The 27,654-nt window shown below is 56.4% G+C and overlaps 1 protein-coding gene and 1 long non-coding RNA gene across 2 annotated transcripts; one reads left to right on the top strand and one right to left on the bottom strand.

Annotated features, from left to right (window-relative positions):
- Positions 1 to 293: 293 nt before the first annotated feature.
- Positions 294 to 1,880, bottom strand: LOC128930414 (uncharacterized). The gene is made up of 2 exons (XR_008478433.2): positions 1,053 to 1,880; positions 294 to 906 (listed from the first exon to the last, which is right to left on the bottom strand). It is a non-coding gene; the product is annotated as an uncharacterized LOC128930414 (long non-coding RNA).
- Positions 1,881 to 24,377: 22,497 nt separating this feature from the next.
- JUND (JunD proto-oncogene, AP-1 transcription factor subunit) lies at positions 24,378 to 26,262 on the top strand. Its single transcript, XM_008987518.5, has one exon. The coding sequence runs from the start codon at positions 24,516 to 24,518 to the stop codon at positions 25,563 to 25,565; it is 1,050 nt and encodes a 349-aa protein (XP_008985766.3). The 5' UTR covers positions 24,378 to 24,515; the 3' UTR covers positions 25,566 to 26,262.
- Positions 26,263 to 27,654: the final 1,392 nt, after the last annotated feature.

The raw sequence follows: 27,654 nt of genomic DNA, 5'->3' as shown, positions 1-27,654 counted from the left end.
AAATGCCCGTGGAAGAGTCACGAGGCTGCTGCCCCCTTTCTGAGCCAGGCTGGGCTTGTCAGGGGTGCCCTGAGATGCTGAGTCAGCACTTTGGGGAAAAGTTCCTGGTAGCATCTGCAGAGAGGGAAGGAGCCACAGGGAAGCCCAGAGGCACTCGGCAGCCGCCAGGGCTTCTCCAGTCTGAGTTATTTGCCATCGGACAGATTATGCGTTTACAATTTCCCAGCCTGGGGCCTGGGATGCTCCCCTTGCGGGTGGGTGGGGGGACTGGGATCGATATCTGCTGTCACCTGCTCTCTGCTGTGGTGACACAGCGGCACTTTATTGAGGGTTAGATATGGGGCATGTGGGGTCCGAGCTGCGGCCTCCCCTGAGCCTCACAAACCCACCCCCTCAACACAGGCAGGGGCCGCAGTTGGGGGCTCAGGCCTGGGGCCTTGGGATGCAGGGGCCCACCTGCCTGCTGGATAAGAGCATTTGTTTCTGAGATGCAGTCTCACTGCTGCCAGCTTGGCTCGCTGCAATTTCCACCTCCCGGGTTCAAGCGATTCTCTTGCCTCAGCCTCCTGAGTAGCTAGAGTAGCTGGGATTACAGGTGTGCACCAACATGCCTGGCTAATTTTTGTTTGAGATGGAGTCTCATTCTGTTGCCCAGGCCGGAGTGCAGTGGCGCAATCTCACTACAATCCTCTGGGTTCAAGCGATTCTCCTGCCTCAGCCTCCTGAGTAGCTGGGATTACAGGCGCATGCCACCACACTCGGCTAATTTTTTTTTTTTTTTTTTTGTATTTTTAGTAGAGATGGGGTTACACCATGTTGGTCAGGTTGGTCTCAAACTCCTGACCTCGTGATCCGCCTGCCTCGGCCTTCCAAAGTGCCGGGACTACAGGTGGGAGCCACTGTGCCCTGCAGAAAGGAGCATCCAGGGTGGGCCGGGCAGGGGGCTGGGCTCACAGGGCCGGGTGGGTGGGGCAGTCTCAGGGAAGGAGGGAAGGAAGGGTGGGGAGCAGGGAGGCCCCATTTGCAGCTCCCGCCCCTGGTCCTAGACTCACTGGCTCTTAGAGGCCTCTGGGGCTCTGCTTCAGGAGGCCTGGGCCCCTTCCTCCCAGGGGTCGTGTCTGTCACGAGGCATGGATGAAATCCAGGAGCTTGGGTCAGGTGTCCTGGGAAGCTGGGACGGGAACGCCCTTGGAGGCCCCTTCCCCTTCCTGCTGATCTGTTTGGTTTTTCCTCCCTGACCAGACTCTGAACCCAGAATGTTTTCCAACGCCGCCAGGTGCCTTCTTACCATTCAGGGTCCCGGGCTCCCAAACTGCCGGGTCTTCCTTTGCGAGGCCTAATCCCCGGGCTCCCAAGCCTGCGTAATTGCGGCTTCTCGCCGGCACAGCTAGACGCAGAGCCAGCTCTGACCTTTCCAGCCTGGCAGCTGCAGGCTCCAGGCCCAGTCCCTCCTGGCCTGTGACTTGAGCTGCAAAGTCCCCTCGCCTGCCTCCGCCAACTTGGCCTCGTAGGCTAGAATGGCCCCTGCTTAGGGGCAGCGGACTTCCAGAAGCTTCCAGGCCCCCTCCCTTGAGCTGGGTGTCGGACCAGCTTTGTGCTTCATTCTTCCTGGCTGGTTTCATGAAGCCCCATTCTCAGCCTCTTGAACAAGAAAAGAAACTGAAAGCACCAGTCTAGTTCCTAAATCCAAAGCTTCCAGGTCTTTCTGCCCTCCGACAGTCTGCTGGGCCAGGGGTCCGCACCCTCTCGTCGCCCAACTAGGGCTGACTTTACCACAGATGGTCCCCACCTGCCCCCACACCTTCTCGCTTGGAGTTTGCTTTCTGTCAGGGAGGCCCCCACCGGCCGCTGTGCTGTGACTCAGCCCAGGGCTAAGCTCTGTAGGGCCAGCCCACCGTCCCCCAGCCAGATCGAGGGCCCGGTCTGCTGCTGACGCCACCTCATCTTGGAGCCAAGCTCCACTTCAGGGACAAAAGTGCAGAGGCTGGCCTTGGGCAGTGGCCCCAGAGAGGCAGCTGTGGGAAAGCAGCCCTCTCTCCTCCTGCCCCTCCTCCTCCCTTCTCTCCCTCCTCTTTCTCCTCATCTTCCTCCCCATCCCCCTCCTCCCCAGCCCCTCCTCCCTATCCTCCTCTCCATCCCCCTCCTCCTCCCTCTCTCCCTCCTCTTCCTCTCCCTCCTCCTTCTCTGGGCTTCACCTGCTGCTCCCAGAGCTACTCTGGCCACCCCCAGATGGCCTGTGTCCCTGTCACATCCCTCCCCACCTTCTCCTGTTGGAGCCCAGGGCCTGGCACAAGCCTGGCACTAGGGCCACTTGGCTTGTCCCAGGTGCTGGTGAAACACCCCTGCAGCCCTTCACTTCCATAGGAGTGAGCCAGCCACAAACATATGCACGTCAAATGCATAAATGCTGTAAAAAAGAAGAAACCAGGTTGGGCGCCGTGGCTTCTGTAAGCCCAGCACTTTGGGAGGCTGAGGCAGGTGGATCACCTGAGGTCAGGAGTTCAAGACCAGCCTGGCTGTCATGGTGAAACCCCCATCTCTACTAAAAGTATACAAATTAGCTGGGCATGGTGGCATGAACCTGGAATCCCAGCTACTCGGGAGGCCGAGGCAGGTGAATTGCTTGAGCCTGGGAGGCGGAGGTTGCAATGAGCCGAGATTGTACCGCTGCACCCCAGCCTGGGCAACAGGAGTGAAACTCCATCACAAAAACAAACAAACAAGGCCAGGTGCACTGGCTCACAATTGTAATCCCAGCACTTTGGGAAGCCAAGGCAGGCGGATCACGTGAGGCCAGAGTTTGAGACCAGCCTGACCAACAAGGTGAAACCCCATCTCTACTAAGAATGCAAAATTTAGCTAGGTGTGGTGGGCGCCGGTAATCCCAGCTACTCAGGATGCTGAGGAAGGAGAACTGCTTAAACCCAGAAGGCGGAGGTTGCGGTGAGCCGAGATTGCACCAGTGCACTCCAGCCTCCTGGGCAACAGAGCGAGACTCCGTCTCAAAAAATAATAATAAATTAAATTTTTCTAATTAATTTTTTTTTAATTTAAGAGTAAGAGGAAGTCCAGTCAAATGAAGTCCCAAGTGGACAAGAAGCTGCTGGCCACACAGAGAGAGCCTGGGACACGCAGGGAAACTGCAGTATGGAGCCTCTGAACTTCCATGGGGCAGGGGCAGAGGTGAGGCCAGGGCTTGGTCAGAAGCCCCTACAGGAGTGAGCGCATGCAGGAATCTCTTTCTGACGGGTGGCATCAGCCACTTTTTTTTTTTCTCGAGACAGAGTCTTGCTCTGTTGCCCAGGCTGGAGTGCAGTGGCACAATCTTGGCTCACTGCAACCTCCGTCTCCTGGGTTCGAGCCATTCTCCTGCCTCAGCCTCCTAAATAGCTGGGATTACAGGCACCCACCACCTCGCCCAGCTAATTTTTGCATTTTTTAGTAGAGACAGGGTTTCACCATGTGGGCCAGTCAGGTCTCCAACTCCTGACCTCAGGCAATCTGCCCACCTGAGCCTCCGAAAGTGCTGGGATTAGAGGCGTGAGCCATCACGACCGGTATTTTTTTTATTTTTTTGAGACAAAGTCTCCCTCTGTCGCCCAGGCTGGGGTGCAGTGGCGGGATCTCCACTCACTGCAACTTCCGCCTCCTGGGTTCAAGTGATTCTCCTGCCGCAGCCTCCTGAATAGCTGGGATTACAGGCTGCACCACCATGTCCAGCTAAGTTTTGTATTTTTAGTAGAGACAGGGTTTCACCTTGTTGACCAGGATGGTCTTGATCTCTTGACCTCGTGATCCACCCGCCTGGGCCTCCCAAAGTGCTGGGATTACAGGCTTGAGCCACCGCACCCGGCCTATTTTTCATTTTTTTACAGATAGGGGTCTCACCATGTTGTCCAGGCTGGACTTAAACTCCTAGGCTTAAATGATCCTCCCACTTTAAGCTCCCAAACTCCTGGGATTACAGGCCTGAGCAGTATACCCAGCCAGCCATTGTTCATCTTTCGCAGTGTGCATCAGACAGCTCCGGAACTCACCCATGTGGTGGCATCGTCATTCACTGCTCAGGCATGGAGCATGAGGAACCTCCCCCAGGTCACAGAGCAATGTGTGACCTCTTTCACTGCCTCCTTAAACTTGAAGGATCCACGCTGGGCGCGGTGGCTCACGCCTGTAATCCTAGCACTTTGGGAGGCCGAGGTGGGTGGATCACCTGAGGTCAGGAGTTCAAGACCAGCCTGGCCCTCATGGTTAAACCGCATCTTTATATATATATATATATATATATATATATATATATATATATATATATATATAATTATTATTTAAAAAAAAACAACTTGAAGGATCGATTGACCTCCCAGCTCAGGCACAGTCAGGACCCCAAAACTGATTGGGAATGGGGTGTAGAGGGTAAGCAAGATTGGCTGCTGCTTTAAAACTCACTCCAGGCCGGGCACGGTGGCTCAAGCCTGTAATCCCAGCACTCTGGGAGGCCGAAGCAGGGGGATCACCTGAGGTCAAGAATTTGAGACCAACCTGACCAACATGGAGAAACCCCATCTCTACTAAAAATGGAAAATTAGCTGGACATGGTGGCACGTGCCTGTAATCCCAGTTGCTCAGGAGGCTGAGGCAGGAGAATTGCCTGAACACAGGAGGTGGAGGTTGCAGTGAGCCGAGATTGTGTCACTGCACTCCAGCCTGGGCAACAAGAGCAAAACTCCAACTCAAAAAAAAAAAACAAACTTCACTCCCCTGATTGTAACATCAGATCAGCTGAGGGACAGGATTTGAGGCACATAAATTAGGGGCCTGGAGGGCTTAAGCCCACCGTGGCTCAGTTTCCTCCCCGGTGGCGGTGGGGGAGATAACAGCAGCTGTACCTAATGGGGGCTGTTGGTCAGATTGCATGAAGGCAGGACACCGGTAATCATTTTAGGACTGGCCTGGTATACAGCAAGTGCTCAATAACTGCTTGAAATCCTCTAACAGTGGCATCTCACCTAGCACCTCTGGGGTGTCCAGAACCTCAAAAGGGGAATCTCCATCTTTACAGCTCTGAGGTTGGTGTGAGTGGCTCATTGTCCCCGGGGACCCAGGCAATGGCCCATTGGACTGGCCCATGCCATGCGACTGTCCTCTGTGCCCTGGAGGCCAGCTCAGGAAGCCTGGCCCCAGGCCAGGGACTGTTCACCTCAAAGGCCCGAGATCCTGCCCTGCGAGCCGCCTCCCAGCCTGGGTCTGGCCTCTGCGGCCACCCGGCGGTGACTCACCCCTGCCCCGCCTCCACTGGAACCAGGCACCGAAATAGTCACCCAGTTTGCTCTCGGGAGTGGCCGTGGAAATATTTCAGGGCTGCATTCAGTACCTAAAAATACTCCTCACGTCCTCAACTGTCTTCCCCTCCCTCATCTCCCCTCCTGCACCACCAGGGCCAGACCCTCCACGCTGCACCCCTCCAGCATCAAATAACTCAGAGGTCCTGGCCTCAGAGCCTTCTCAAAGGTCAGCTTCTTCTGAAACCCCCTGAAATCTCAGTTCCCAGGTTGGGGAGGCCGGGGCCCAGTGACATTGTCTGGGGAGACCTGCACTGCCCAGCAGTTTTCCTTTAAAATTAAAAACATGGGCTGGGCGTGGTGGCTCACGCCTGTAATCCCAGCACTTTGGGAGGCCGAGGTGGGTGGATCACGAGGTCAAGAGATCGAGGCCAACATGATGAAACCCTGTCTCTACTAAAAATATAAAAATTAGCCAGGCGTTGTGGTGGGCGCCTGTAGTCCCAGCTACTTGGGAGGCTGAGGCAGGAGAATCACTTGAACCCGGGAGGTGGAGGTTGCAGTGAGCCGAGATCATGCCAGTGCACTCCAGCCTGGCAACAGAGTAAGACTCTATCTCAAAAAAAAAAAAAATTAAAATAATGGGCTGGGCATGGTGGCTCATGCCTATAATCCCAGCACTTTGGGAGGCTGAGGTGGGTGGATCACCTGAGATCAGGAGTTTGAGACCAGCCTGGCCAACATGGTGAAACCCACCACCACGCCTGGGTAATTTTTGTATGTTTTTTTTTAAATAAAATTACAAAAATTAGCCAGGCGTGGTGGTGGGCTTCTGTAATCCCAGCTACTTGGGAGGCTGAGGCAGGAGAATCACTTTAACCTGGGAGGCAGAGGTTGTAGTGAGCCTCGATCTCGCCACTGCACTCCAGCCTAGGCTACAAGAGTGAAAGAAACACTGTCTCAAAAAAAAATTTAAAAATGGTTCTTGGCTGGTCCCAGTAGCTCACGCACGTAATCCCAGCACTTTGGGAAGCCAAGGCAGGTGGATGGCTTGAGCCCAGAAGCCCAGTCTGGGCAACGTAGTGAGACCCCCACCTCTGCAAAACAAACTAAATGAGCCAGGCATGGGGGTACACACCTGTAGTCCCAGCTGCTGAGGAGGCTCAAGTGGGAGGATCCTTTGAGTTGGGATCTCGAGGCTACAGTGAGCCATGATTGCGCCACTGCACTCCAGCCTGGGCAACAGACCAAGACACCCCTACACACACCAGAAAAAAATAATCCTTGGCCTGGCACAGTGGCTCACGCCTGTAATCCCAGCACTTTGGGAGGCGGAGGCAGGTGGATCATGAGGTCAAGAGATTGAGACCATCCTGGTCAATATGGTGAAACCCTGTCTCTACTAAAAATACAAAAATGAGCTGGGCATAGTGACATGTGTGTCTATAATCCCAGCTACTGGGGAGGCTGAGGCAGGAGAATCACTTGAACCCGGGAGGTGGAGGTTGCAGTGAGCCAGGATTGTGCCACTGCACTCTAGCCTGGGTCTCAAAAAAAAAAAAAAGAGTGGGAGAGGGGCATGCAGTGTGCCCTCCAAGACACCCTCATGCCCTGCTGTCCTCTCAGCCTCTCAGGTGGTGCTCAACTGCCTCTGTGGCCCCAAGGTGTGGCCAGCTTTGTACTAACCACCAAGCACCTTGACCTTTTCGGTGGCCTAAGGAAGGTGGGGGGAGGAAAGCGTATAGAACTGGCCCTCAGTTCTGTCTGCTGGGTTGGGATCCAGCCTTTCTCAATAACCTGAGGCTTCCAACTAGAGAGGATGGCAGGTGCCAAGACCCTGAGGCAGGTGCATGCTGGGGATGTTGGAAAGGCAGTCAGCTGGCTGGCAAGCAAAGCGAGGGAGAGGGGGCCGGGCGCGGTGGCTCCCGCCTGTAATCTCAGCACTTTGGGAGGCTGAGGCAGGCAGATCATCTGGAGTCAGGATTTCAGACCAGCCTGGCCAACATAGCAAAACCCTGTCTCTACTAAAAATACAAAAATTAGCCGGGCGTGGCTGTGCGCACCTGTAGTCCGAGCTACTTGGGAGGCTGAGGCAGGAGAATGGCTTGAACCTGGGAGACAAAAGTTGCAGTGAGCTGAGATTGCACCACTGCACTCCAGCCTGGGTGACAAGAGTCCATCTCCAAAAAAAAAAGTGAGGATGAGGATACTGGGCATGACAGGCACACTGTGGGTGTGAGGGCCTTCCCGGCCCTCTGTCCTCCCTTAGAGAGGATTGAGTCAACCCAGAAACACCTTCAGGGAGCCGACCTCTCTGAGCCATATAAGAAGCAGTTTTGTGGGCTGGGCACGGTGGCTCACGCCTATAATCCCAGCACTTTGGGAGGCCAAGACGGGTGGATCACGAGGTCAAGAGATCGAGACCATCCTGGTCAACAAGGTGAAACCCCGTCTCTACTAAAAATACAAAAATTAGCTGGTCATGGTGGCGCGTGCCTGTAGTCCCAGCTACTCGGGAGGCTGAGGCAGGAGAATTGCTTGAACCCAGGAGGCGGAGGTTGTGGTGAGCCGAGATCGCGCCATTGCACTCCAGCCTGGGTAACAAGAGCGAAACTCCGTCTAAAAAAAAAGAAACAGTTTTCTTTTGTTCATAATAACTAAATTCCTTACTTTACTCAGATTTCCTTGTTTTTTTTTTTCCTAATGTACTTTCAAAAAAAATTAAAGTGTCTGGCGTAGCGGCTCACTTGAGTAGTCCCAGCACTCAGGAGGCCGAGGCAGGAGGATCGTTTGAATCCAGGAATTCGAGACCAGCCTGGGCAACACAGTGAAACCTCATCTCTATACAAAATAAACAAAATTAACCTGGCATGGTGGTGTGGCCCATGTTAAGTCCCAGCTGCTCCAGAGGCTCAGGTGGGAGGATTGATTGAGCCCTGGAGATCCAGGCTGCAGTAAGCTGAGATCGAACCACTGCACCCCAGCCTGAACAACAGAGGAAGACCTTGTTTCTAAAAAAATAAATTGAAACCCAGGGTGGCTTACGCCTGTAATCCCAGAACTTTGGAAAGCTGAGGTGAGTGGATCGCTAGAGTCCAGCCTGGCCAGCATGGTGAAACCCCGTCTCTACTAAAAATACAAAAATTAGCTGGACGTGATGGCACATGCCTGTAATCCCAGCTACTGGGGAGGCTGAGGCAGGAGAATCACTTGAACCTGGGAGGCGGAGTTTGCAGTGAGCCAAGATCATGCCAGGGCACTCCAGCCTGGGTGACAGAGTGAGACCCTGTCTCAAAAAATTAAATAAATTGAGGCAGGAGTCACATTTATAAAAGGAACCACTTTATTTATTTATTTATTTATTTTATTATTATTTTTTTGAGATGGAGTTTCACTCTTGTTACCCAGGCTGGAGTACAATGGTACGATCTCGGCTCACTGCAACCTCCGCCTCCTGGGTTCAAGCGATTCTCCTGCCTCAGCTTCCCGAGTAGCTGGGATTACAGTCACGCGCCACCATGCCCAGCTAATTTTTTGTATTTTTAGTAGCGATGGGGTTTCACCAGGTTGACCAGGATGGTCTCGATCTCTTGACCTCGTGATCTACCCGCCTCGGCCTCCCAAAGTGCTGGGATTACAGGCTTGAGCCACCGCGCCTGGCCAACTTTAAAGTGTACAATTCAGGGGCATTGAATATACCCACACTGTTGTGCAACCATTACCTCTGTCTAATTCTAGAACATGTTCATCCCTTCCAAAGACCTCGTCCCCATCAGCAGTCACTCCCCATTCCCTTCCCCCAGCCCCTGGCAGCCAGGAAGTTACTTCCTGTGTCTGTGGATTTGCCTGTTCTGGGCACTTCTTATCAATGGAGTCTCACACGGTGTGGTCTTTCACGCCTGGCTTCTCTCACTCAGCATCATGTTCTCCAGTTTCATGTACGTGTTAGCACAGATGAGTGTTTCATGCCTTTTGTTTGACATGGAGTCTCTCTCTGTTGCCCAGGCTGGAGGGCAGTAGCCCAATCTCGGCTCACTGTAACCTCTGCTTCCCGGGTTGAAGCAATTCTCTGTCTCAGCCTCCTGAGTAGCTGGAATTATAGGTACCCGCCACCACACCTGGCTACTTTTTTTGTATTTTTGGTAGTGACAGGGTTTCACCATCTTGGCCAGGCTGGTCTTGAGCTGCTGACCTGGTGATTCAGCCACCTTGGGCTCCCAAAGTGCTGGGATTACAGGGATGAGCCACCTCACCCAGCTTTTTTTTTTTTTTTTTTTTTTGAGACAGAGTCTCGCTCTGTCGCTGAAGCTGGAGTAGTGCAATGGCGTGATCTCGGCTCACCGCGACCTCTGCCTCCCGGATTGAAGCCATTCTCCTGCCTCAGCCTCCTGAGTGGCTGGGATTACAGGCATGTGCCACCATGCCTGGCTAATTTTTGTGTTTTTAGTAGAGACAGGGTTTCACTATATTGGCCAGGCTGGTCTCAAACTCCTGACCTCGTGATCCGCCTGCCTCAGCTTCCCAAAGTGCTGGAGTTACAGGCATGAGCCACCCTGGCCTTCAGTGTATGTTTTTAGAGATAAGGTCTTCCTCTGTCGTTCAGGCTGGGGTGCGGTGGTTTGATCTCAGCTCACTGCAGCCTGGATGGCCAGGGCTCAATGCCTTTCTGTGGCTGCATTACATTCCACTGTGTGGCTGATGATCCTTCATCAGCTGATGGACATTTGGGCTGTTTCCAAGGAAAGGAGTTTGCCGAGTGTTTACTCTGCAGCGGGCGCAGGTCTAAGGCTTCCTCCCCACTCCCGCCCCAGCTATGAGGTCATCCTGTAAGCACCACGCCCATTTACCCATTTCATAGCTGGAGAAATGAAGGTACAAACAGACCCCCTAAAGAACTACAGGTCAGCTCTTAGACCTTTATACTCTGGTGATGGGAGCAGAGACGACACTAAGGAAGCCAAGAATTGAATATGGCAATCCCAGCACTTTGGGAGGCCGAGGCAGGCGGATCACCCGAGGTCAGGAGTTCGAGACCATCCTGGCCAACATGGTGAAACCCTGTCTCTACTAAAAATACAAAAATTCCCTGGGTGCAGTGGCTCAGGCCTGTAATCTCAGCACTATGGGAGCCGAGGTGGGCGGATCACAAGATCAGGAGTTCCAGACCAGCCTGGCCAATGTGGTGAAACCCCGTCTCTGCTAAAAATACAAAACTTAGTCAGGTGTGGTGGCGGGTGCCTGTAATCCCAGTTACTCGGGAGGCTGAGACAAGAGAATTGCTTGAACCGGGGAGGTGGAGGTTGCAGTGAGCCGCCGACGTCGCACCGCCACCGCCGCACTCCAGCCTGGGCAACAGGGCAAGACTCCGTCTCAAAAAAAAAAAAAAAAAAAAAGAAAAGAAAAATCTATCAGGGTATGATGGCATGTGCCTATAATCCCAGCTACTTGGGAGGCTGAGGCAGGAGAATCACTTGAACCTGGGAGAAGGAGGTGGCAGTGAGCTGTGATGGCGCCACTGCACTCCAGCCTGGGAGACAGAGTGAGACTCCAGAAAAAGAAAGAAAGAAAGAAGAAGAAGAGAGAGAGAGAGACAGAGGGAAGAGAGAAGAAAGGAAGAAAAAGAAAGAGAAAGAAATAAAGAGAGAGAGAGGTAGGGAGAGAGAGAGGGAGGGAGGGAGGAAAGAAGGAGGGAAAGAAGGAAGAAAGGAACAGCGAGCCAGCCAGCCAGCCGAGAATTAAATATGATCAATTCCGGATGAATGAGTCTCCCCAGCAGTGGGAACCGCATGTGCAAAGGCCCCGAGGTGGGAATAGACAGATGTACTCAAGGGAAAGCTGGCGTGGAGCAAGTGACGGGGAGAAAAGAGGGATAGATGGCAGCTGCTGGGGGGCTTGGGTATAGGGAAGGATCTCAGATGGCTCAGATAGGAAAACAGAGAGACTGAGAGATGTAAGAATAAAGAGGGACAAGACTGGGAGAACAAGAGAGAGATGGGGCCTCAGCATCTCAAGGCCTCGTCCCAAGTGGCCAAGGAGGCCTTGTCTTCACCCAAGTCCCTCTGCCCCTGACTGCTCCCTGACACGCTGACCGCACCAGCAGTGGCAACCAGCTCGTGCCCAGAAGCATGTCAGTACACGGTAAGTGCTCCATAAATGCTGGGTGAATGGATGAACGCAGGAATGGGCGGATGGGTGGGTGCCTGGTAGATGGATGGGTGGGTGGATGAATAGGTGGATTGGTGGATGAATGGGTAGACAGATGGGTGGGTGGGTGGGTGGATGGCTGGATGATGAATGGGTGGATGGATGGATGGTGGATGGCTGGATGATGGATGGGTGGATGGTGGGTAGGTGGATGGTGGATGGATGGATGGATGGTGGATGGATAGATGGGTGAGTAGATAAGTGGATGGATGATGGATGGTTGGATGGGTGAGTAGATAAGTGGATGGATGGTGGATGGATGAATGGTAGATGGATGGATGGTGGATGGGTAGATGGTGGATGGATGGATGATGGATGGGTAGATGGTGGATGGGTGGGTGTTGGATGGATGGGGGACAGATAGATGATGGGTGGGTGGGTGGTGGATGGTGGATGGGTAGATGGTGGATGGATGGGGGACAGATGGATGATGGGTGGGTGGATGGGTAGGTGGTGGATGGATGGGGGATGGGTAGATGGTAGATGGGTGGATGGGGGATGGATGGTGGATGGATGGATGATGGATGGGTGGGTGGTGGATGGATGGATGGATGGTGGATGGGTAGGTGGTGGATGGATGGGGGATGGGTAGATGGTAGATGGGGGATGGATGGTGGATGGATGGATGATGGATGGGTGGGTGGTGGATGGATGGATGGATGGTGGATGGGTGGGTGGTGGATGGATGGATGGATGGATGGATGGTGGATGGGTGGGTGGTGGATGGATGGATGATGGATGGATGGATGGTGGATGGGTGGGTGGTGGATGGATGGATGATGGATGATGGATGGATGGATGGTGGATGGGTAGATGGTAGATGGATGGATTGTGGATGGATGGATGGGGATAGATGAATGGGGGATGGATGGATGGTGGATGGGTGGATGAATAGATGGTGGATGGATGGTGGATGAGTGGGTGGTGGATGGGTGGGTGGTGGATGGATGGATGGTGGATGGGTGGATGGATGGATGGTGGATGGGTAGATGGTGGATGGCTGGGTGGTGGATGGATGGATGATGGATGGGTAGATGGTGGATGCCTGGGTGGTGGATGGATGGATGATGGATGGATGGATGGATGGATGGATGGTGGATGGGTAGATGGTAGATGGATGGATTGTGGATGGATGGATGGGGGATAGATGGATAGGGGATGGATGGATGGGGGATGGGTGGATGGATGGATGGTGGATAGATGGTGGATGGGTGGGGGATGGATGGATGGTGGATGAGTGGGTGGTGGATGGATGGATGGGGGATGGGTGGATGGGTAGATGGTAGATGCCCCAGGGAAGCGTGTTCCTGAATGGTGGATGGTAGATGGATGGTGATGGATGGATGATAGATGGATGGTGGATGGGTGGAGGGATGGATGGATGGGTAGATGGTGGATAGATGGGGGGATGGTGAATGGTGGGGTGGGTGGATGGGTGGAGGGATGGATAGATGGGTAGGTGGTGGATGGTGGGTGGATGCAGAGTGGATGAGTGGCTGGTGGACGGGTGGATAGATGGGTGGGTGGCTGGATGGATGGGTGAGTGGGTAGATGGGTGGACAAATGAGTAGATAGAGGGAGGAAGAGCTGCCACTCAAGTCAGCCCCATGAGAAGCAGTGTCTCCCACCTTCCAATAGAACACTGAGTGGTGTCTGGTGGAGGAACGTGTCCAGCCATTCCTGAGGTCTCACCCACCTCTCTGTAGCCTCAGAAGACACCCCCGGGGTGGAGGCTGCAAAGTGGGGACTGGACAGGGTGCTATGAGTGCAGGCCACGTAGGGCGGGCCAGCTGGGTACCAGATGCCGCTACCTGCCTCTGCCGCTGAGTCAGCATCGCCATGGCAACTGGCCCTGCCGGATGCTTCCCTGGGCACATCCCCGTCACTGCAGCCACCACCGTCACGGACGCCTCCTCACAGGGGGCAGGGGCAGGGGGAGCAGCTATTTTTACCCAGGTTGTGTGCAGCACTCAGGGGCCAGGATACTCCCTTCCCCATACCCCCACCCCTGTTCACGTCAGCCTCACTATCTCCTGAAAGGAGATGGGGGGATGTTGTCACCAGGGGTGGACATTGTGAGAACAGATGAGGGACAAGTACAAGGGCTGAGTGGCTGGACTGCAGCAGAGAACAGAGTCGGGAGGTCATGATGGGGAAGACTGGTCACAGCCAGTCTGGGGAGGCTAGAGCGCACTTGGAGAAGGCACAACACGGGTCCCTGTGACCCTGGGCCCAAAGACACCCATGCCGCTTCAGGAGCATGGATAATGGTAGAGAAACTGAGGCAGGAAGAGCACTCACGGGCTCCCCCTGGGCTGGCCAAGGACTCAAGCCACCCCCCGACCCTCCTGCTTAGGACCTGGAGGCCCTTGTAATCCCCCATCCCTTCTCACCACATGCCAACTGCTCTTGGAGTTCCCTTAACATACCTCAAATTCCTACCCCAGGGCCTTTGCACGTGCTATTCCAGCTTTCAGGAACAACCTTCCCTGGGGCATCCTCACGGTGGCCCTGCTGCTGGTATCATGGATCCTCTGAGCCCCCATCACATCACATTCCCCCCTCCCTGCTGTCATTTGCTTGTCACCGCCTGACTTTGTATCATTCATTTCTTTCGGTTGTTCCTGTTCCAAGAATAAAGGGCCACTGAGTCACCTCCCAGTACATAGCCCACATTTCGCCTTGCTGGGCCCCTCTGTGAAGCTTCAGGGACAGGGTGGGGACTCGGCTCCCAAAGCAGGGATGACCTTCTTTTCAGGCCACAGGGCCTTGTCAGAAATCAGCAGTCAGTGGGTTAGCCACGCCTGGAGGCTAAGACCAGCGCCTGGAGTTATTCCACTACAGCCTCCTCCAGGAAGCCTCCTCCTCCGGGGAGCCTGACTGGGTGCCTCCAGGCCACATCCGGGGTTTCACCTCTCTTACCTAGTTGTCTCTCTGACTCTGTCTTGCTCCTAGATTTTTTTCCTCCCTCCCTCTCCGACTGTCTTTCCCTCCAACTCATTTTTTTCTCTTGGTTTATTTCCAAGCCATGAGATAGCTTTTCTCTTCCTCCATCTCGAAGCTCTGGCCCTCCAATCAGGAGGCCCCATTTAGTAGAGCCTCGCCCAAACCTTGGGGCCGTTCCCTTGGCCTCGATATAACCACTCAACAAATGGGCTTGTCCCAGAGTCTGAGGCCCGCCCCTGGGGGGAAGCGAATTCCAGTGGAGGACACCCTTCCCCATCTCCGGTTCAGGGCCCGGGCGGGGAAGGGGTTAACCGCGCGCCGTCTCCTCCCTGCAGCTCTGCATTTAATTAGCAGTCCCTTGGGGCGGCCTCGCTGGGGGGGTTGGGGGAAAGGGAGGGAGGGGGTGGAGAGGAGATGGGGGAGCGGCGAGGGAGGAGAAGGGGAGAGGGAGGAGAAAGGGAGGGGGGAGAGGGGAGGGGAAGCTGAAGCAGAGGGAGGAGGAGGGAGAGGAGGGGGGTGGGGAACCAGGCCAGGATTCGCAGCCCGCCTCGCAGGTACCCCCGCTCCAGCCTCTTTCTTGGGGTGGAGCCCCCTCCCACACCCCTTTTCAAGGCCGAGCCCAACGCCCACACTAAATGTCAACTCTCCCCATTATCCGGTTGAGGAAACTGAGGCCGCGCAGAGGTGGCGCTGTGCCAGGTCGCAGCTCCGGGCAGGTTATCTGCGCAATGGAAACACAAATAAACAAGCCCAAACCGGCTCCTGGCCGCCGGGCGCCCTGGAGGAGCTGGAACGGATGGTGCGGGGCGCGGGCTTGGCCCCAGACAGGCCACCCCCGTTCCCGTGCCTCAGGTTCCCTCTCTGCACAGGGCCCAGTAAACTGCTTGCAGGGCCGGCCGCCCCCGCCCCCACTCCAGCGCCGCGTGGGGTGGGGGCCGCGCGGCCGAAGCGTCCGCGTCTACGCGGCACCACCTCGCCCTGACGTCGGCGCTGACGCCACCCGCCAGCTCGTGGCGGGGTCCAGCAGCCCCGGGAAATTAACACCTCCACCGCCGCGGACCGCACCGAGGCCCCTGCGCCCGGCTCCCTCCTCCCACGCCCATCAGGGGAGGAGCAGGCGCCGGGACCCGGCAGCCGGGAGAGGCCGGAGGCCCCGACCAGCCTCCAGGCCTCGGCCCGCGCGGTTCCCTCCGCCTGGAATGCGCCTCCCGCTCCAACCCCAGCCCGTGTTTACTGCGGGTTCGGCCCTCCCTTCGGCCTGGCCCTGACCCCTCGGGGCAGGGCGTGTCCGTGTCTGGCGGCCCGGGTGGGGTCCTCTCTCCCCAGCAACTCGCGGTTTCGAAGTCCCCCACTTCAATTGAGAACCTCCGAAGCCCAGGGAACTTAAGGACGTCACCTGGCCCCGCTCCCGAGGCTCCCGCCCCGACCCCTGTAGGGGGCCCAGTCTCCGGGCGGTGGAGAGGACCCCGCAGGCCCCGCCCTGCCCCAGGGGAAGTGAGAATAGGGCGCCCACCCCCGCATTCTCGCCACTTCCTCCCCGGGAGCGCGAGAGGCGAGGAGCAGGGGGAGGCGGGAGGAAGGGGATGGGGGAGCAGCGGGAAGGAGGCGGGAAGGCGTGGGAGTCCAGGGAATCGACCTCAGGTGCGGCAGGCGGGGTTCTGCGCTGTTACCCCTGATGCAGTGTTTTAAGGGCCCATGTGCCACGGCGTCCCCCAAAGTTGCTCCTTCCTTGGGGGTCCTTTCGGAATCAACGCGGACTCTGCCGGTGCCTCCCTGCCACCTCTGCTCCCCTTGCTCCCCTTCCATCTACTCTCCAAGTAGATGAATCCCTTCTGCTGGCTGGGGGCCAGGTTCAGCGTCCCACTCGGCACCAGGCCGGACCCCTAAGCTCGCTCCGGGAGCCCCAGGCCTGGCGCAAAAATGCAGCCCACGCTGTGTAAGGCCAACTGGCTTCGAATCTGCCTTCCACATACCGAAGCCTTTCTTGGCTGAGGGCCTCAGTTTGTCCATTCGAAAAATGGGGACAAGGCATATCTAGATGGCTCACGCCTGTAATCCTAGCACTTTGGGAGGCCTAGATGGACGGATTGCTTAAGGTCAAGAGTTCCAGACCAGCCTGGCCAACATGGTGAAACCCCATCTCTACAAAAACACAAAAATTAGCCAGGCATATTGTCGCAGGCCTGTAATCCCAGCTACTCAGGAGGCTGAGGCGGGAGAATCGCTTGAACTCAGGAGGTGGAGACTGCAGTGAGCCGAGATTGCGCCACTGCACTCCAGCCTGGGCCACAGAACAAGATTCCGTCTCCAAAAAAAAAAAGAGAATACCTGGAGAATGGGTTTCCGATCTTGGCAGCATGAATACTTCCGCTCATTCATTCATTCATTCACTCACTGATGGATTCATTATTTCAGGAACTCATCCATTATGCCACTTACTGCATTTTCCCCTTTACTCATTCACTCATTCATTGATCAAACACCACAGAGAGCCTGGGGGGGGGGGCGGTGGGCCACAGGGGCCCACATTTAGGTGGGGACAGATGTCAGGGCCCACAGGACCGTGGGTGGGGACAGCCCCAAGGCTGTAAATAAACGTTTGCCCCGAGCTGCGTGCTGGCATGTCACCAAACCAAATGGAAACCTCCCCAGTGAGGCCCCGTGGGGACCCCTGCTCAAGAGGCAGCTGCCTGCCACCTCCTCCCCTCCCCATTCATGCACCACCCAGCCCTCAGTCTGTCAGCCAGGAAATGGCTCAGTACCTGGAAAAGCCACCAGTATGTGGCCTCATGAAGGCAAAACCCACACATCACGGTGGGGGGCACCCACAATAATGGGTTCCATGTTAACAAATCAACGGGCGGTCCCTGTGACCTCTCCTGCCCTTCTGCCTGGGGCTCCCCTGCCTTTGATACCACGCAGAAATTAAGGTCCAGCCCCCAGCCCTGGGTGCTCCTGAGGAGGGAATGCCTGTCTTTGCTCTCATTTCAGTTTTTTTTCCTTCTATTTATAGCAAGAGAAACTGGTTTTCCATTCTTGGTGGTGACATGAAGGTTTCCTTTTGAAATATATTTACTGAAGTAAAAACAGAAAAGGGGGCCAACTTAAAGGAAAATAGTGAGACCAACCTACAGCATGCTCTTCCATCATGACCTTGCTTCCAGTCCCCAGAACATCAGGTTGGGGAGGTGAGAACCCACCTGTCCAGCACACGGCGGGCACTCAATAGAGCCTGGTCGCCGGCTGCAGCGGCTCACGCCTGTAATCCCAAAACGCTGGAAGCTGGAGGCTGGCGGATCACTTGAAGTCAGGAGTTCGAGACCAGCCCGGCCAACATGGAGAAACCCTGTCTCTACTAAAAATACAAAAATTAGCCAGTGTAGTGGCGCATGCCTGTAATCCCAGCGACTCTGGTGGCTGAGGCTCGAGAATCACTTGAACCCAGGAGGCAGAGGTTGCGGTGAGCCGAGATCGTGCCACAGCATTTCAGGCTGGGAGACACAGTGAGACTCTGTAAAAAAATAAAAATAAAAAAATAGAGCATGGTCGAATCGATGAATGATGGTATGTGAGTTTGGCCCAAAACAACTAAGAAACACAAAAAAACACATCAACTTTTTATTTTTTTGAGACAGGGTCTCACTCTGATACCCAGGCTGGTGTGTAGTGGCGTGATCACAACTCACTGCTGCCTTAGGCTCCCCAGGTTCAGGTGAGCCTCCCACCTCAGCCTGTCAAGTAGGTGGGACTACAGCTACAGGTCACCACACCCAGCTAATTTTTCCATCCTTTTGTAGAGATGGGGTCTCACTATGTTGCCCAGAGGCTGTTCTTGAACTTCTGGGCTCAGGAGATCCTCCTGTCTCTGCCTCCCAAAGAGCTGGGATTACAAGCATGAGCCACCCTGCCCGGACTACAAAGCAATTTATCTTTATTTATTTATTTTTTTTTTTGAGAGACAGGGGTCTTATGTTGTCTAGGTTGGTCTTGAACGTTTGGCCTCAAGCAGTCCTCCTGCCTCGGCCTCCTAAAATGCTGGGATTACAGGGGTGAACCAAAGTGCTAGAATTGGCCCAAACCAATTTCTGAAGTTGGTCTAAAGAAAGCAACCTCTGACCCCCAAACCCTCTTCAATATCCACCTGTGAAATGGCCTAACCTAGGCCTGGCACACAGCAAGTGCACATTAAATGCATGCTGGCTAAGTGCAGGGAGTCCTGCCTGTCCTGGGTGGAGGTAGGAGGGTAAGTGGTATGGGAAGTTCTTTTCTCCTTGTGCTGTAATGAGAGGGTTTGGGGGCTGGTTCTAGATGGTCAGTAAGTCAGTCAACAAACACTGGACTGAGCCGTTTTTCTAGGCCGGCCCAGTTAGTAAAAAAGGTCATAAAGCTGGCAGAAGGACGTTCAGTCTGGTTGCATCGATGCTGAAGTGGGGGACTGACTGTGCTTCAGTTTCCTCATCTGTAAAATGGTTTTATGAGGCAGGATGGAGCCGGCGCCAGTCCAGAGGGCAGGGCCTGGTTCCCCTCCGCGCGCGGCTGGGCAGACACCTGCGCTGGTCTGGGGACAGACTGCGGTTCCTGCTCGTGGAGAGGACGAAAGCCGGGCAGGAGGGGAACCGAGAGGCCTCAGCCTTCCCGCGTAACCCGATCCTCAGGAATGTACCGAGCCAGACAGTGCCCCCAGCCCGAGCCTGGCGCCCCGCCCCCGGCCGCCCTGCTGGGGTTCGGTCGGGGCACTTTCCCTGCAAGCCCCGCCCCTACCAGCCCGCGGGTCCTAAGGGCCGGTTTAGGGCCCTCACAAGCCCCACCTCCCTGCTGTGGGGTCCTGAATGCCTGGGGACCAAGCCCAGCAGGTCCTACACCCTACACAGAGGCCCCCTCCACCTCACCCCTTCGGCTGCCTGCTTAACTCGTTTTTCTTTGGGGCTTTCCCATTTAACAAGGAGATTTTTGGTTTCTGGGTGTTCAAATAAAGACTAAAAATTAAACTGCAGCCTCAACTTGCCCAAGCCATCCTCCCACGTCGGCCTCCCAAAGTAGCGGGGGCCACAGGCCTGTATCACCATTCCTGGCTAACATTTTTATTTTTGTAGAGAAGAGCTCTCACTACATGGCTCAGGCTGGTCTCAAACTCCTGGGCTCAAGTGATCCTCCCTCCTTGGCCTCCCAAAGTAGTGCTGGGATTGCTGACATGAGCCACTGTGCCTGGTCTGCAGGTTGCTTTTAACAAGAAATCTCAGTTGGACACTGTGGCTCACACTTGTAATCCCAGCACTTTGGGAGGCTGAGGCGGGCGGATCACCTGAGATCCGGAGTTCAAGACCAGCCTGATTAACATGGATAAACCCTGTCTCTACTAAAAATACAACATTAGCCAGGCGTGGTGGCGCATGCCTGTAATACCAGCGACTCGGGAGGCTGAAGCAGGAGAATTGCCTGAACCCAGGAGGCAGAGGTTGCAGTGAGCCCAGATCGCGCCATTGCACTCCAGCCTGGGTAACAAGAGTGAAACTCCGTCTCAAAAAATAAAAAATCTCTTTATGCTTCGGAAGGACTGCAGCCGCCTCAGAGATTCAAACGATGGTGGCAGTGGGGCGTCAGGTTAGGCTTCTGTTTGGAGGGCAGGGTTCTCTTTGGCCTGGGCATGTCGTGTGCCCCCTCCAGACACTGCTGAGAAATGGGATAACATCACTCACCACTGCTGGAGCTGCTACAGGGATAAAGGCGAAAATGCAGAGTCCCAGGCCGAGCCCTATTGTTGCCCCACCCTATCTGCAACTTTCACTGCCTTGGGGGCAAATCCCTCCTGAGCAGAGGTGGAGGCCTTGGCACTCCCCCTCTCTTCCCTGGGCACTCACTGGCTTCCCAATCCAGTCCCACCTGCCCCGAACCTTCTAGAAATGTGTCCAACTGGTTCCTGCCCAGGGGCCTTTGAACTGATTGTTCCCACTACCAGAAAGCTCTGATCCCCCAATATTTGGCAATTAGGTCCGGCTTGTCGTTCATGTGGGGTTAAGTCCCGGGCCACCCCTCTCAGATTACCCGGCTCTAAAATATCAGCACCTCCATCACCTGCTATGGCGGGGACACCATCCATTCTCCTGAAAACTGTGCTGGTCTGGCTGTCCCTTGGTGCAGGGGCCTGTGAAGGTGCAGTGGTTACCACACCCAGCTAATTTTTCCATTCTTTTGTAGAGATGGGGTCTCACTATGTTGCCCAGGCTGCTCTTGAACCTCTGGGCTCAGGAGATCCTCCTGTCTCTGCCTCCCAAAGAGCTGGGATTACAAGCATGAACCACCCTGCCCGGACTACAAAGCAATTTATCTTTTTTTTTGAAAGACAGGAGTCTTGGTGTTGGTCTGGCTCACGTGGGTCCTTTCCCCTGGCTTATAGCAGGTGCTCCATCAGTGTGTGTGGAGTCAATGAATGAGAGTTCTCTCTAGTTCACTGCATGGGACTAGCTGATGGAGTTAGAGACACCACCCACCATCCTGCCTACTTGTCCCAAGTGGCTTCAGATCTGCCCCTGAGGAGCCCCCATTCTGGGAGGACAGAGCTGGACCAACAGCTGCTGTGGGGTGAGGGCCGGGACAAATGGAAGGGCAGGAATGGGGGGTTCCAGAGGGCTCTCTGGCTAGGAGGAGGAAGAAGAGGGTGGGAAAGGGCATGGAGCTGGAGCAATAGCAAATGCAAAGATAAATAAAAAGTGGTGCAGTGGCTCAAGCGTGCACTACGGGAGGCTGAGGCAGGCAGATCAGGAGGTCAGGAGTTCGAGACCAGTTTGACCAACAAAACCACTGTCTCTACCAAAAATACAAAAAAATTAGCCAAGTGTGTTGGCATGCGCCTGTAATCCCAGCTGCTTAGGGAAGCGGAGGCAGGAGAATTGCTTGAACCTGGGAGGTGGAGATCGTGGTGAGTCAAGAGTGCGCCACTGCACTCCAGCCTCGGTGACAGAGTGAGACTCCGACTAAAAAAAAAAAAAGGCCGGGTGCAGAGGCTCACGCCTGTAATCCCAGCACTTTGGGAGCCCGAAGCGGGCTTATCACAAGGTCAAGAGATCCAGACCATCCTGGTCATCATGGTGAAACCCCATCTCTACTAAAAATACAAAAAAATAGCTGGGCATGGTGGCGCGCACCTGTAGTCCCAGCTACTTGGGAGGCTGAGGCAGGAGAATTGCTCGAACCTAGGAGGTGGAGGTTGCAGTGAGCCGAGATTGCGCCACTGCACTCCAGCCTGGCGCCTGGTGACAGAGCAAAACTCTCTCAAAAAAAAAAAAAAAAAAAAAAAAAAGAACAAAGTAAAAGGAGCCCTTGGGGGTGGCAAAGGCAGCTTCCCACACTGAGAGGCCAGGTCAGGCCTTCCCCATCCAGCCCACAGACCTCTCCTCCCCTTCTATCAAGGAGACAGAACAAGACACAGATTGGGCACATGGTCAGGAAAGATTTCTTAGAAAAGGGGACACTTGTGGTAGGTTTTGAAGGATGCATAGGAGTTTGCCAGAAGTGTAAATAAGGGTATTCCAAGCTGAGAGAACTCAAAACCAAAGAAATGCGGTTAAGTTTGGCTGAAAAATACAATCATAGAAAACATTTATTGACCCCTTACTAATTCTTCAAATCCAATAAAAATTGAAATACTCCACAAGTAGGTAGGTTTATTTGCTCAATTTTCATGACGGAGAAACAGACTCATGTTTGTCCTGAGGTAACAGGCCTCGGCATCTCACCTGCCTGCCTCCAGGAAAGGGCACCATTCAGCTCAGGCTGGCTCAGCCTGGAGTTCCCCAGACCATCCCCCCAGCTGCCAAGGCTGAGGCCCAAGGTCAGGGCAGGGCCTCTGGAGGCCGCCTACTCACCTCTTGCCTCAGGGAGGGGCATGATCCCATCTCCTCCACTCTGGCCCCACCACTGGAGGCCCAGAGAGGGGTTTCCAGGGCAGGGCTGGCTACAGGTCTCCGGGCTGGCTACAGGTCTCCGGGCTGGATTTTACCCACTAGCGATCTCTTTGTCTGGGCTAGAACCTGGGCTAGAGAGCACAGAGACCCATGCATCCGAGTGTGTATGTGTGTGTGCACCTGTGTCTGTCCATACAACACAAAAATAGGTACACACATAGACACACACTCCAACAGGCACAGACACACTTTGTTGCTATCTAGAGACAAAACAAACCCACTCACCCAGTTCCCTGCCCTGGCAATTCAGATCCGAGACCTGCCAGCTCACGTCTTTATCATTATCGCTATTTTTGAGACAGGAGTCTCATGTCTCAGCCTCCTGAGTAGCTGGGATTGCAGGTGTGCCCCACCACACACGGCTAATTTTTGTACTTTTGGTAGAGATAGAGTTTTACCACGTCGGCCAGGCTGCTCTTGAACTCCTGACATCAAGTGATCCACCAGCCTCGGCCTCCCAAAGTGCTGGGATTACAGGCGTGAGCCACCGCACGCGGCGCCGCATTCACCTTTAATACCAAGCATCCATTCCATACTATGCCCTGTCAGCAGGCTCAGCATAGACAATGCCCCTGACCTCCAGGGACTATGGTCCACCCCATCAGTCTGGCAGATTCAGAGGCTACAATAAAGGAATAAAGTCTGGGGGTGGGGCACTAGCTGAAGACACACCTTTGCACCGGGGGATGGGAGTACTGCATAGAGAGCCCGCGCAAAGGCCCAGAGGTAGGACTAGTTTTGCAACTGGGAGGCCAAGGCTCAGAAAGCGAAGGGAAGGAGGTCAGGGAAAAGGAGGGTGTGAGTTCCATTCGGACAGAGGTGAGGAGCTGGAGGGGTGCGTGCAGAGGCTGCAGGTCAGATCCAGATGTCCTAAGGATCTGGAGTACTGGAGGTGTGGGTCCTCTCTCCTCCCTCACACCCCCTTTCCAGCCAGCGTTAATAGTGGCCCATTAAGCCCTGAGAGCCATGATAGTGGTAACAAACATATAATAATTACTAGCTGGCATTCCTGCCTCATCAGCCCAGCCCCTGGAGTTGGGCACCTCCGCCCAGGACATCACAGCCCTGGCAGACCCGGGGTTAAAACGTGGGCGGCGGAGGGAAGAGGCTGCGCAGGGGCCTGGACTCCCAGGTTCTAGGGTTCTCAGTGTGGAAGAGAGCTCAGCCTAGCCACAGCCCTGGCCCTGCTGTGACGCCTAGCTAACTCTGGGCGGGGGGGGGGGGGGGTGTGGGGGGGGTGGGTCACTCCACCTCTCTGAACTCAGTTTCCCATCTGCAAAGGCAGGAAGTCGGACTCCTGGTTCTAGAACGCACTCCGTGAAAATGATCAGGATCCAAGCGCTTCCAGCAACTTCTGGCGACCCTCCACACCCCTCCCCCGCCTCTCCCGGAGCAATCACAAGCGGGGTGGAGGGGGGAGGAAAGAAGGGAGGGTGGGGAACTCAAACCTGCCCCACACCCCCGGCGAGCCCCCGGACACAGCCCCACCAGGCCTCCAACCCGGAGTGCACACAAAGCCTCTCCAGAAGGCGCGCTAGGGGAGGCGCCAAGGAGTTATTTATCCATGCGGGACCCCATCCCCCGCCAGTCCCCGGAGGGCGGCACCACCCCCGCCCCCGCCCAGCCGGCCCCACGCGCGGACACGGGGCGGGGCCTTGGGGCGGGCGGGCGCCCGGGCCCATCACGCCACCCGGGATGTGCCTTGGTGGGGGCGGCGCCGGGGAGATCAGTTGTACACAGCGGTCCCGGGGCGGGGTGACCCGGCCCGGGCGCGCGGCCTGCCCCCATGACGTCAACCCACAAGGCAGCGCGCTGTTGTGCCGTTTACCGCGCGTCGCCGGGGCAACGGCGGCCAGGCGGGCGTCGGCAGCTTGGCCCCGCCCCTCCATGCAAATGAGCGACGTCACCCGCGCCCAATGGCTATCGGGGGCGGTGAGCTCATCGCGAGGAGCCGAGGCTATAAGAGGGCGCACGAGCCGCGCGGCGCAGGAGCCGCCGCCAGCGGAGGGCCGGGCGCAGCGGCCGCGGCCGGGGCGGGCGCAGGGCCGAGCGGACGGGGGGGTGCGGGCCCCCCGGGAGGCCGCGGCCACTCCCCCCCGGGCCGGCGCGGCGGGGGAGGCGGAGGATGGAAACACCCTTCTACGGCGATGAGGCGCTGAGCGGCCTGGGCGGCGGCGCCAGTGGCAGCGGCGGCAGCTTCGGGTCTCCGGGCCGCCTGTTCCCGGGGGCGCCCCCGACGGCGGCGGCCGGCAGCATGATGAAGAAGGACGCGCTGACGCTGAGCCTGAGCGAGCAGGTGGCGGCGGCACTCAAGCCCACGGCCGCGCCGCCTCCGACCCCCCTGCGCGCCGACGGCGCCCCCAGCGCGGCACCCCCCGACGGCCTGCTCGCCTCGCCCGACCTGGGGCTGCTGAAGCTCGCCTCCCCCGAGCTCGAGCGTCTCATCATCCAGTCCAACGGGCTGGTCACCACCACGCCGACGAGCACGCAGTTCCTCTACCCCAAGGTGGCGGCTAGCGAGGAGCAGGAGTTCGCCGAGGGCTTCGTCAAGGCCCTGGAGGATTTGCACAAGCAGAACCAGCTCGGCCCGGGCTCGGCCGCCGCTGCCGCCGCCGCCGCCGCCGCCGCCGGCGGGCCTTCGGGCACGGCCGCGGGCTCCGCGCCGCCCGGCGAGCTGGCTCCGGCGGCGGCCGCGCCGGAGGCGCCCGTCTACGCGAACCTGAGCAGCTACGCGGGCGGCGCCGGGGGCGCGGGGGGCGCCGCGACGGTCGCCTTCGCTGCCGAGCCCGTGCCCTTCCCGCCGCCGCCGCCCCCGGGCGCATTGGGGCCGCCGCGCCTGGCTGCGCTCAAGGACGAGCCACAGACGGTGCCCGACGTGCCGAGCTTCGGCGAGAGCCCGCCGCTGTCGCCTATCGACATGGACACGCAGGAGCGCATCAAGGCGGAGCGCAAGCGGCTGCGCAACCGCATCGCCGCCTCCAAGTGCCGCAAGCGCAAGCTGGAGCGCATCTCGCGCCTGGAGGAGAAAGTGAAGACCCTCAAGAGCCAGAACACGGAGCTGGCGTCCACGGCGAGCCTGCTGCGCGAGCAGGTGGCGCAGCTCAAGCAGAAAGTCCTCAGCCACGTCAACAGCGGCTGCCAGCTGCTGCCCCAGCACCAGGTGTCCGCGTACTGAGTCCGCGCGCGGGGCGCATGCGCGGCCACCTTCCCCCAGGGGCGGGCTCGCGGGGGGGGTGTCGTTGGCGTCCCGGACTTGGAGAGGGTGCGGCCCTGGGGACCCCCCCTTCCCCCAAGTGTACCCAGGAACTCAGAGTGCGGCCCCCGGGGATCCCCCCGAGGGTGCCCAGGACTCGGAAGGGGCGCCCCGGACTCGACAAGCTGGACCCCCCTGCTCTCGGGGGGGCGAGCGCATGACCCCCCGCCCTCGCGCTGCCTCTGTTCTTCGCGCGGCCGCCCTGTGTTGCACAAACCCGCGCGTCTCGGCTGCCCCTTTGTACACCGCGCCGCGGAAGGGGCTCCGAGGGGGCGCAGCCTCAAACCCTGCCTTTCTTTAACTTTTTTTTTTCTTTGGAAGAGAGAAGAACAGAGTGTTCGATTCTGCCCTATTTATGTTTCTATTCGGGAACAAACGTTGGTTGTGTGTGTGTGTGTTTTCTTGTGTTGGTTTTTTTTTAAAGAAATGGGAAGAAGAAAAAAAAATTCTCCGCCCCTTTCCTCGATCTCGCTCCCCCTTCCGTTCTTTCGACCGGCTCCCCCTCTCCCTTTTTGTTCTGTTTGTTTTTTGTTTTGTTTTGCTACGAGTCCACATTCCTGTTTGTAATCCTTGGTTCGCCCGCCCGGTTTTCTGTTTTCAGTAAAGTCTCGTTACGCCAGCTCGGCTCTCCGCCTCCTTCTTCCCCCGCCGGGGCCTGGCGGGCTGGGTGGAGCCTGGCCCGCTTCCCCCCCACCCCCGCCTCTCTCTCCTCCTTCCGTCCCCAGCTCCTCCCTTCGTTGGGAGGAAGCGAGGAGCCGGCGTCCGGGAGGGGCCCGCGCTTCTGGCGTGCAGCGAGCGCCCTCTAGAATCGCCTGGGCGCAGGGCCGGCTGATGTCCAGGTTGGGGTCTTTGACCGGCGTTTGGAACTAGCTAATGCCCCCTTGCCTTTTGGGAAGGAGAGATTTGGAGGTGGAAACGGCATAGCCCCAGCCCAAGGGAGGAAGGAAGAGGCAGAAACTTACAGAACTTTTTAATTAGCCTTTTGGGCCTTGGTCTGCCTGTCAAATGGGGAGAACAGCCGAAAAACTTGCCCCATAAAGTTGTGACGATGAAGAGGGTTTCTGTTTACAGAGCAGTGCTTGGCTTACAGTGTAAGCTTTTATTCTCATTTGGTGACTTGGGGGATGCTGAGACCCAGGACCAGGAGGAAGGTGGCACAGAAAGTATCTCGCTGAAGTTCGCTCCTCCTCCCAACATCCTATCTCCACTTGGGGAAACCTAAGGTTCAGAGAGGTTGAGCAACTGGCTTGACGTCACACAGCCTTTTAAGGAGATTGTGCAGAGACAGCCCGACCTTGGCCTCTTCACTTCAGAGCCTTGACCTAGGTTTCCTGCTTCTCCCGCCTGCTCTGGCCTTTGCTGTTAAGACCTTGAGCCTTGGGCTTCCGACTCTGGGAGCTCCGAGGGATGTGGACATGAGGGGCCAAGGTCACACAGCAAATAGGGCTGGTTGTGTGTACCTGTCCAGCCTTGTTAGGGAAGGCCGCTGAATTGTACCCATTTTTTTTTTTTTTTTTTTTTTTGAGACGGAGTTTGCTCTTACTACCCAGGCTGAAGTGCACTGGCACGATCTCGGCTCACCGCAGCCTCTGCCTCCTGGGTTCAAGCAGTTCTCCTGCCTCAGCCTCCCAAGTAGCTGGGACTACAGGCACGCGCCACCATGCCCAGCTAATTTTTGTATTTTTAGTAGAGACGGGGTTTCACCTTGTTGACCAGGATGGTCTTGATCTCTTGACCTTGTGATCCACCTGCCTCGGCCTCCCAAAGTGCTGGGATTATAGGCGTGAGCCACCGCGCCTGGCTTTTTTTTTTTTTTAATAAATATGGGGTTTCACCATGATGGCTGGGCTGGTCTTGAACTTCTGACCTCAGGTGATCTACCCACCTCGGCCTCCCAAAGTGCTAGGATTACAGGCGTGAGCCACCATGCCTGGCCGAATTGTACCCGTTTTACAGATGAAGAAACTTGCAGAGAAGGGCCGCTGTCCTTGGCCAGGGAGAGAGTCAGGCC

The sequence above is a fragment of the Callithrix jacchus genome, chromosome 22 (genome assembly GCF_049354715.1).
Source record: "Callithrix jacchus isolate 240 chromosome 22, calJac240_pri, whole genome shotgun sequence".
Taxonomy (NCBI): Eukaryota; Metazoa; Chordata; class Mammalia; order Primates; family Cebidae; genus Callithrix; species Callithrix jacchus.
The sequence above is the reverse complement of the archived record's forward strand: the minus strand, read 5'-3'. Positions and strand labels throughout refer to the sequence as shown.

Coding starts and splice junctions, on each gene's coding strand:
- JUND (XM_008987518.5), top strand. CDS start 24,516: ATGGAAACACCCTTCTACGGCGATGAGGCGCTGAGCGGCCTGGGCGGC.